Source organism: Diplotaxodon limnothrissa, linkage group LG14 (assembly GCF_057381915.1).
Source record: "Diplotaxodon limnothrissa isolate DT_005_m linkage group LG14, D_limnothrissa_male_GT1.1, whole genome shotgun sequence".
NCBI lineage: Eukaryota > Metazoa > Chordata > Actinopteri > Cichliformes > Cichlidae > Diplotaxodon > Diplotaxodon limnothrissa.
Genome location: NC_140609.1, coordinates 19,772,379 through 19,783,265, shown reverse-complemented (window position 1 = coordinate 19,783,265; position 10,887 = coordinate 19,772,379). Strand labels below are relative to the sequence as shown.

Genomic DNA, 10,887 nt, shown 5'->3' with positions numbered 1-10,887 from the left:
TCTTCAATTTTCTCGCCCAAGTTTTACGGCCCTTTTCTCGCTCTTTCCCGTCCCTGCATCATCACCTCCCTCTCTCCTCCTCTGCCTCCATCCTTCTGTCTGTCTCTCGCTCGCTCGCTCTCCCTCTCTGACCCAGAGGGCCATGTTTCGCTGAAATCCAATCCTCTCTCTTTTTTAAACCTGCTGTTCCATTTCACTCCCATTTTGTCACACTGCAGTGCACACACAATACCCGCTCCTCCCTAATTTCAACTCTCCTCTCCGTCTCCTCACACACACACACAGATGTGATCACACTTTCATACACTGACATTAACAGACATTTGCGCAAAGGCATGAGAAAAATTGAAAAAGTGAGTGGGGGAGGGGGGAATCTTAATTAAGCCATCAATCAAGCTTGATGCTTATGATTGGATTCATACACAAGCGCCCATACACACCTTCCAAATCGCACGCCCACACTTGCAGCTCAGCGGCCATCCATCACAGCTTCACTGACTCCGTTCAACCTCAACTCAGAACCAATCACACAGAGGTTAGGGACTAACTTGTGCATGTGTGTGTATTTGCGTTACAGAAAGAGAACTGACACTGAAGTGCATCATGTCTGTAAAGCCCCTTTCAGCAGAGCTGTGGGAGAGGCAGAACACAGTGAACTGAGATCTGTACAGTTCACTGTCAAACAGTTCTGACTACTAATAGTATGTGACGGAGGGTCAGCGCCATTCTGAAACACCACGCACAAACACACACATCTCTTTTAGTACTTTAGCAATGTTATTCTATTGAAGGCAGGAAAGATGGTTTTTATTTTACCTTTATTTTGAATAAATACGTCCAAAAGTACAGCAGGGAATACAATGCCTATGCAAAAAACATTTTTTAATATGTAATAAACACAATTTTCTTGTGAGACTGGAAGTAGCAAGACTTACTGACAGTTTTAGTGTAGTAGTGTTTCTTGGGATCCAAATAATAATGCATGTATAGTTTATTAACAGTATCACCGCTGTTTGTCTTTTAGCTTTTTATTCAGTTTTAGTGTCGTAGCACAACCCGAGAAAGCATCAGTTATTCTTTGGTCCTGTTTTCCTTCACTCTGGTCCTTTCCCTTGTACTCTGTTATACAAATGATATGATATAAAGCAAATGTGTTTTAAAAGGTTTGGTCTATGAGCTAATGCGCGTCACTGAAAAATTACCCTGACATATCAGAGTGCTAACAATCCATCTGGTTTATTTGTTGCCCTGGTCAGATACTGAGCACAGAAAATCCTTTTTCTCTCTGTGACTCTCGCCACAACCAGATCCCGTCCTCTTACTGCTGTTTGAGAAAAAGAGCAGCTCCACACTGTATCCACTGGTTGGGGTTCGCTCCACAGGGCAGAGAGATGTGCGTGACCACCTTCACCCTCTCAGAGCTGGTATAGAGAGGCAGACAGATACTCTCCTCTGCTGCAGTGCAGGCAGCAACAGAGTTCTAGGATGAAGTAGAAATTTAGTGTATGAGCGTAAGTATGCACAAATACTGTATAGTCACAGAGTTTCATGCTAAATGATTAAAAATTGACATATCTCACAAACGTGATAACAAATAAATGACAACTTTCTGCCACTGCAATGTAACTGATTAGATAAAACATATAAAACTTCAGTCATTGGTCAGTGAAGACCTGGCAAACTCTGGTCACTAGGGAAAATGTGAATTCCTAGACCAGTTGGCGAGTGGTTGCTGGAACTTGCTGGCTGCCTCTAGGTTAAATCAGTCGCAAAGAGAGATCAAAGCAATCGCATTTCAGTGTAGCCTCTTTGCAACCAATCTCACAGCAACTACTCGCCAACCAGTCGAAAGGTCTCAAGACCAGCCTGTAGAGCCCAGTCAACCTCTTAAGTCTGACATCATTAGCCATTTCTTAGCCCAGCAAAGAAGGAGGATGAGGATGAACTTTTTTCCCCTCAATAAACGTTCATGTGCGGGTCCCCGATAGGCAGAGACAAATGCAATCACATGGTAAGAAGAAGACGCCAAAAACTGACCCAACTTCAGCAAGAGAAGACCTGAGACGATCCATCTACAACATGAGTTTAGACATTAATATGCTGCTGCATGGTTTGGATGACTCGCTATGAACAATTCTTAAACCTAAGCTTGACGTCCACACTGAAATTTTAGTCAGAGCGATTCTTTTCTGGAGCACTCATATATTTGGTGTCCGGCAAACCAAGAGTCTGTGGGCTGTAGTTACGTGGAAGGGTTTTAAAAACTGACCATAAAGACATGTTGCACATGAATAGTGCTAATAAAAAGCCAGAGAGGCCGACGATGACCACTAATTCTTTTTAGGGACTGACAGAAGATTTTTAAGACCAATACTAATATTCGGTCTTTTACAAATATGGCAAACAGACAAATGTTATTTATTTCATATGTTATTTATGAATTGTTACTAAAATAATTAACAATCCAAGTTAAAAATAAACATGTCTCAATGTCAACACTGAAGCTGTATAGCGCCCTCTGTTGGACAAACTATGCAACATCAACACTGAAAAATGTTCTAACGCAGTTGAAAGACGATCCTCTCGTCTCTTCATTACTTTTTAAATTAGTATTTATCAGCTGTTACATGTTAGCAAATATCAGCCATATCAGTCAGATATTTGGCTGGGCTCTACCTGTGTGACTGAAGCCTAAACAGCAAAAAACTCCCATCTGCACAAATCCCCAGAGCGTCCTCCAGACTTTGTGTAATTTTGATAAACATTCATATTTCCACCATAACGCAACATCCAAGGTCAAAGAACAAGTACTTCATTAACAGAGTAGTCAACTGACATGAGAGCACCTGGCAACTGTTTAAAAAATGATCTAGTCATTTGTGTCACTTTTCAAATAAAATTGCAAACAATTGCTGCCAAAACCCTAAAATGTAAACAAAAAGAATTCTGTTTTATACAATTTATTAGCTTAAACTGTACATGTTTGGGTTTTGAAAGACGACGTTGCTGTGGGCTTTGGAAATCTTGAACAAAACATTTAAGATGATTACTGTCAGGTGCTGCACAGTGTGGTTCTCTCTTTTAAGAACACATGCATACCTGTGGAACCCAGGCCATGTAGCACGTAGGGACAGCTGACACGCTGGGAGAATCATGCTGGTTCTCACAAAGATGAACACCATCAAAACTGCAACCCTCCAACTGGAGACCTCCAATCTACAAAGAAAATGCAAATGATAAGATGAACAAGAGAAACAGACACGCGAAAATGGAACAACGGGAAAACAGCTACTCTGTGACTTAAACGCTGAACACTGGTGGGAGCCCTTCCCAGATTAACTAGCATGCTACATACTACATGAAAGAGACATCAAGTGAAGTCAGTCTAGTGACTCAGGGATTTTCCACAGTAGGACAGACAATAAAGGGAACTCTGGCGTCAAATCAGACACACACATACAAGTACTATATCACCATAATCTGGGAAAGAAAAACCCAGAGAGTGAGAGCAAGACACAAATCCAGAAAATGTTTTTACATATTGTGTGTGTGTGTGTGTGTGTTTGTGTGTGTGTGTGAGAGAGAGCTCATTGCTTCACAACAATTATATCCTTTCACTTTCTCTGTCAGACGTCTGAGTGTTTTCCCCTTCCCTCCCTGCAGCTGCAGCCTCTTTGTCAGCACCAACACCCTTTCCTTCTCTCTTTGTGTATTTTAACTAAGCGCATGTCAAACTGTGCCAATTTTTATTGGCATGAGAGAAATAGAAGTATTGCCTCAAAGTATTATATTAAAGACAGTCATATCACCCTTAAATCAGAGCATAAAATGAATAACTGATGACTGAGAGGAGTGCTGCACAGTTCTGTTTGGTCAGAAAGGACTAGAATTACACAATATATCCAAAACGCACCAGAGACCTGAGCTGGCTGCTGTCAGCAGCGGCCTTGTCCCTAATAAAGGCTTTATTCACACCAGGGGGATCTTTGCACATTTCCAAAAGTGCAGTTTGGGTTAGCTGAGTGATCCCCATGTCCCAAAATCAGGCATAATTCTGGGTAACGTACCCTTCTTAAAGAGTTGAGTTCTGGCACAATGGCTAATTCTTTGCTTTTCTTTTACCCCCAGTCTCTCCTTTTTCTTCAGTCTTGTAACTCCTGCCTCCTTACCTGCATCTGTATCTATTCTTGCTGTCTTCTTCTCCAATAATTATCACTCAGCCAGTGTACCTTGGTTATAGCACTTATATTCTTCTGTAGATGGAGGTGAGGATCTGATGTTTGCATGCATGAGCAGTAGATGACTGGCTTTACCTTTACTTGTAGTTTTGCTTGTGCAATTGGACTCCTCCATGACGAAACAAACACCAAACTATCCATAGAACAGGACATGGTCCTTAAAAAAAGCAAAATGAATATATGTATTTTTAACATTGATATATACACTTATTCAATCCCCTATGAAGGTGTCCAGTGTGTGTGTGTGTGTGTGTGTGTGTGTGTGTGTGTGTGTGTGTGTGTGTGTGTGTGTGTGTGTGTGTGTTACCTGGCAGTTTCCTGTCTCAAAGCATTAAGAAAGGTATCAGGGTGAAATAGCTCAGATAGATCTAGGATGTCTGACAGGAGTGCCTGTCTATTTGCACGTTCCACCCAACTCTGTATGAAAAGAAAGACAGAGAAACAGAAACAGAGAGACGTGTAGACGCAAAGATTAATGAGCCAAATACTTTGCAAATTACAAATAAAGACTCAAAGCTAACACATAATGCAGGCATAAAATCTGTAACACAAAGGCGTCACACAGTTTTATGTCACATGGAAATACGACACAGATTTGAATTCTAAAAAACTTGTTTACGTTACATGCTTGTGCTTCTCATAAAATAAAACATACAGTTAGATCCATGTGCTTTTGGGGTTTTTTTTGTGTGTGTACCAGAGCTTATTCTAGTTTCAGTTAAATAATGACTATGGGCTTAAAGTGTAGCACAGGTTTAATTGGAGGGGTTGAACAAAAAAACCAAACACAAACAAAAAGTGCATGAACCACAGTAGGTGTCTTTATAAACAGAGGCTCAGATGTAATTGGATACATAATTATAAAGCTGTTTTATGGCCAAGTGTGGGCTACATTTTTTCATAAATTAGGTAGGTCAGATGTCCGGATATAAGCTGAAGAGTGGAAGCTGTTTGGGTTAATCCAAAATATGCTGTCAAAGGAGCACTCACTGCAGGAGGAACAGGCCGTCCTCAGGCTACATACACTAAACAAATCCAACAGAGAGGTAGCAGGGACTTTAGGAGTGGTCAGATCAAGAATTGAGTGCATTTGGGACACACCGGTGAGCACCGCAACATAAAAAGGTTTAGACATCCACTGAAGATAACAGTGCCAGATGACCACAGGGTCCTTTCCTATGAAAAAAACCCTTTAGAACATTCAGCCGAGTGGAAGGACAGTCTCCAGGAGGGGACTGACGTCACATCTTATGAAGACTCTAGAGCGGCTCTTCCTCAACCTCCTCCGACCACAGGTACAACATGCCCAGGACCCACTACAGTTTGCATACAAGGTGGGTGTCGGAGTGGAGGATGCCATCCTGTACCTCCTACACAGAGCCCACTCACACCTGGATGGGGGAAAAGGCACGGTCAGGATCCTGTTTCTTGACTTTTCCAGTGCCTTTAATACCATCCGGCCCTGTATGCTTCAGGAAAAACTGAACAGGATGGAGGTGGACCCCTGCCTGGTGGCTTGGATCTCCGACTACCTCACCGACAGACCACAGTACGTCAGGCTGAAGGACATCACGTCTGACACAGTGGTCAGCAGCACAGGAGCACCACAGGGAACTGTGCTGTCCCCTCTTCTCTTCACCCTGTACACCTCTGACTTCTGCTACAACTCTGAATTATGTCATATTCAGAAGTTTGCAGATGACACGGCCATCATGGGGTGTATCTGGGATGATCAAGAAGAGGAGTACAGAAGTCTGGTGAGGAACTTTGTCGCATGGAGTCACACAAACCACCTGCAACTCAACACCTCAAAGACTAAGGAACTGGTTGTGGACTTCGGGAGGTCCAGAGAAGGTCCACTGCCAGTTCAGATAGAGGGGGAGGAGGTGGAGGTGGTCAACAAGTACAAGTACCTCGGGCTGTGGGTGGACAATAAACTGGACTGGTCATGCAACACAGAGCACCTGTATAAAAAAGCCCAAAGCCGACTGTACTTCCTCAGGAGGCTGAGGTCTTTTAACATCTGCAGGAAGCTCCTGAGGATGTTTTACCAGTCAGTGGTTGCTGGAGTACTTTTCTATGCTGTGGTGTGCTGGGGGAGCAGCACAGCAAAGAGGGACTCATCCAGGCTGGAGAAACTGATCAGGAGGGCTAGCTCTGTGGTCGGCATGAAGCTGGACACTCTGGTGACAGTGGCAGAGAAAAGGACATTAAAGAAACTGATGGACATTATGGACAATGCTGGGCATCCTCTGCACACGGCCATAAACAATCAGAAGAGTCTGTTCAGTGACAGGTTGCTTCTCCCCAAGACAAGAACTAACAGACTTAAAAACTCCTTTGTCCCACACGCCATCAGACTGTTTAACTCCTCTCTGGAGGGGAGAGGGAGGGGAAACAGGAGGACAAAGGAGGGGGGAACAACTAAGCTGTAGTGCCTCTGCACCTCACTGTACAATACCTTGTGCAATACTTTTTGTAAATAGTCAACAGTGCAATAGACTCAATACTTGAAATGTGCAATTCACTTGTATTTTTATTTTTTATTCCTATTTATTCTATTTATCCCCTTTGTATATTTTATTTATATTTGTCTCTGTATTTATATATATATGTGTGTGTGTGTGTGTGTGTGTGTGTGTGTGTGTGTGTGTGTGTGTGTGTGTATATATATATATATAACAGTTCTGTAACTGTAACTTTGGTCGTTGCTGTGCTTTTTTTGGAAGTCGAATTTCCCAGAGGAACCCACCCGAGGGATTAATAAAGTTCTATCTTATCTTATCTTATCTTATCTTATATCATTATCCAGGTCTACCATAAAGAGAAGCATATTCATTACAAGATGCAAACCAGTCACCAGCCTCAAAACAGAAAGAACATATTAGACTTTTCCATAAACACAGCGTAGGACTTTGTTCATTTAAAAACTGCATTGTATATTTGTTTGGGTCATCTTTCTCTAAAATTAAAGCTTGTTGTGATGATCTGAAACAGGTGAATGTGACAAATATGAAAAAAAAAAAAAAAAAACGAAAGAAAACGAAGAAATCAGGAAGGGGGCAAATAGTTGCAATCCATCAGGTTTTGAGAAGTAAATTAGCGGAATATTCTGCAGAGTTAATCACCTGGTCTGAGTCGATCAACAACAACTGAATGGAGCAGCAGTAATGGCCAAAAACATACACACACACAGCAGGAAAACCATTATTTGGGGAGGGCCACGAGTGCCACACTTCAGGGGATCATTTAAAGAAAAGGATTTTTACAAAGTATTTATTAATATGTTGATTTGTCCAATTACATATTGAACCTCTAAAAACACCAAACTGTTCAGAAAAACATTTCAGCTAATATTTTCATTCAAACCTTTAAATAAAAGGTGAAAGGTTGAGATTCAAACTCATATTCATCATGTAACTGTAACTTGACCACATTTTGGTGAACAGCTAAAATAATAAATAATGTCACAGTCCAAAAACACATGGACCCAGCATGTATCTTTCAGTGGAATGGTTCCTAAATTGGACAGAGTAATTTTTGTCTCAGTTATTGTGTATTTGTAAAGTGAAGCCAAAGGGTTACAAAGGAGAGAATAAAATGCACAGCCTAATGTGGCTAATAGACCATTTAATGCCTCACCTTTTTATCACCGCATCAACAAGCTGATAAAACTGGAACACCAATTATGCACTAATGGGAACATAATACACATACAGACGCACGCCCACAAACCTCGCAAAGCCCAACGCCATTTTATGAGCGCGTGGACAGGGTTAGTGGTGTACATTTACTGAAGCACTATTCTGAGGTACAGTTTTAATGTACTTGATTAAGGTATTTCTATGTAATGCCATTTCTATTTCTATCCTTCTCTTTTAAGTAATGAGTATGTGTTTCAGCACTTTGTAAGAGAGTAATTAAATACAAAACAAGGTGCAGTGCTGCTTTTCCCAAAGTATATCTGTACAAGGTCTGCGCATGAGACCAAAAACCATGCAGAATATTTTCTACAGCAATTTCTTAACTGTATTTATAATCAAGTATTAAGATTTGCCACCCCAACTTTAAAAATAATCCTGGAAACACTCCCAGATTCTTGGGTTTTGTGCAAAAACAGTAAAATAAAATAAATGCTTAACCCAGACAAACAGTGATGTTAAACATAATTCTTTGTGTAACTCTGCACAGATGGACTTGGAGCTTTGTTAGCCCCGTCCAATATGTTGATGCAGTCTGCTATATTCAGCAACATCTGCTTTGATTAGATGTCGGCCATCTATTGTGTCACAACAAAAAGGGATAAAAAAAATTATTAAATTGTGTGGCAAGCAAAAATACTTTATTACTGGTAAATGTTGCAGAGCACAACTGATTTCACTGTGCTTTTAAACTTTATAAATACAAAAGATTATTTAAGCCCGATTGGCTTCAGCTCTAAGATTTAATGTCAACTGAAGAAAAATGCTGACAAATGGAGGCAGAATGAGCAAACATTTTATCTGTCCAATAGAGATCCAATCTCTTTTATTAATAGATTCACTTTTACCACAGAATCAGTCTGCACTGGCTTTAGAGATAAACTGAGATGAGCTTTATGTCAAGAAGAAATGTGCATAAATCCTAGCTTCACATACACACAAGTACACACTTGCAACCGGGCGCATGTGGGCACACATAATCAAAGCGAGGCATGCACCAAGAAAGATTTGGGTGCATTAATAATAAAGCGAACCGAGTTGTGCTGATGTTGCTCATGCTATTTGTGCGTATATACTGTATGTGTGCAAGCATTTGAGTGCTGTCAAGGTCGTCCTGTTCGTCTGGGTGCACTGCTGTGCTGTTGGCTTTTTATTCTTCAGCAGCTCCACACAGCTGCAGCTCTGGAAGAGTCCGCCTTTATTGCGCTGATTAGCTAATAGAATACAGACATGCTGCAAACAGAGATATCACTCAGTGCTGATGGGCAGAAACAGACAGTTAAGGACAGCGCAGCCTCTAGACAGACACATACTAAGACAGATGGAGTGTAGGTAGACAGGGAGGCTAGAAGACAGGGCAAAAAAAAGAGAAAAAACAAAAATCGAGTATCAGGCAGACATACACGCAAACAGATGGGTAGACAGGCAGGCCAGCAGACAGACAGAGGCAGGGAGGCTCGCCCACGCAGATAATGAAATGCATCCACACAGAAATAATTTCTGAACGTGAGGGTGTATGTGTGCATTCTAGTCTGCCAGAACATATTGAAGTACAGTCAGACACAGTTGAGCGGAGATAGAGAGGAATTTCCGCCAGAACCCTTATTTCCTGGCACCAACCTAAGGCTGACACTTCGCAGAACCTCCTGCTTTTATAGAATAATCCCCTTTTATTTATGTACCCCTATTGAAAACAACAAGAAATTTTCTGGCAGCGTTTTAATAAACACATTGCCTAGACCACCCTGTATGTCATAACGTAAAGTACCGCAAATTCAGCTTAAAGGCCTCTTGTTGTTTTGAGATCCGTTTATAAAAAGTGGAATTCCACTTCATATTTTATGATCTCTGAAATGCGAGGTTCTCTTTAAATCCTTTGGAATTAAAATTTTTAGAAAAGAAATCTGTTAATATTCATCACTGCTGAATGACAAAGCTCTGGGTAGGATAAATGCATGATGAATTTAAATGGATCCCTCAAAGGCTGATTAGAAAACTCTTATACTTCTTAAGTCTCCTTCCGTTGAGAGCAGCACTACAGAGGATTCTCAAGGCCATCTCAATTTTTAACTCAGGCCATCAGAAAATACCATGTGTTGTTGAGGACAAAGGTGCTCTTATAGTAGTGGGCTCTTGTGAATTTCAGCCCGTGAAGAAATAATTAAAACTAAATGATAACAACTGTTACACACTAAGGTGCAAAGCCTTTTTCTTTTGCTTCTATGGAGCCACAATTTCTTTTCATTTTTCAAAGTGATCTCAAGCAATAGTTCTTCACATTTTTTTGAAGGTCTTTCAGTGTTTTTCTTTGGGCATTGGCTGCTTTTACGCTCAGTTTCACTCCAGTCCTTGTGCCTGACCATTTTCAGGGAAATGTTACTTTTTGGTTGTCAAGCCACTTAAATACTGACCTATTATTCATTCATGTGTAGAAAATGACACCTAACATTAAGAGATAAACCTGTGCAAAGAACCAACACATTATTTACAAAAGTGAAAAAGACAACACATATATTTGCACGAACAAGGTGATTCCAAAAGAACAATTAGCCAAAAACGTGCCATATCTCGGAACGGTGTATAGAGTTTCGTTAAAAAGCCTGAGCGAACTGGGTAAGTAGAGTACAGGACTGTCACAGTCCTCTATTTCATCTGACCCTTCAGTTGATCCATCTACTGAAGCCTCATCAGAATTGCTCTCTGTGGAAGGGTAGCTATCAAGGAGCCATTCTTGAGGAAGGGAAACAGGGAGAAAATGCTTAGGTATGCTAAATTACTGGACTGAAAATCAGTGCCAATAGGTCTTTTGGAGTAATGGATCCAAATTAGAAATTTGGACAACAGTGAGTGTATATAGCCATTTATAATACATGATTGAAGCTCTGACATGTGGCTGTATTTCAGCCAGTGGGGTTTGGGATCTTGCCAAAATTTTATGTAATTATCAA

The 10,887-nt window shown here is 41.0% G+C and overlaps 1 protein-coding gene across 1 annotated transcript in view; it reads right to left on the bottom strand.

The window, feature by feature from the left end:
- Window positions 1–1,281: 1,281 nt before the first annotated feature.
- dync2h1 (dynein cytoplasmic 2 heavy chain 1) overlaps window positions 1,282–10,887 on the bottom strand; it is a 125,218-nt gene continuing 115,612 nt past the window's right edge. Inside the window, exons 94-97 of the mRNA XM_085370035.1 lie at window positions 4,546–4,655; window positions 4,314–4,395; window positions 3,100–3,216; window positions 1,282–1,480 (exon numbers count right to left, since the gene is read on the bottom strand). Coding sequence (XP_085226161.1) covers window positions 1,319–1,480; window positions 3,100–3,216; window positions 4,314–4,395; window positions 4,546–4,655 — 471 coding nt within the window. The 3' untranslated portion in view covers window positions 1,282–1,318. The remainder of the gene's footprint in view (window positions 1,481–3,099; window positions 3,217–4,313; window positions 4,396–4,545; window positions 4,656–10,887) is intronic.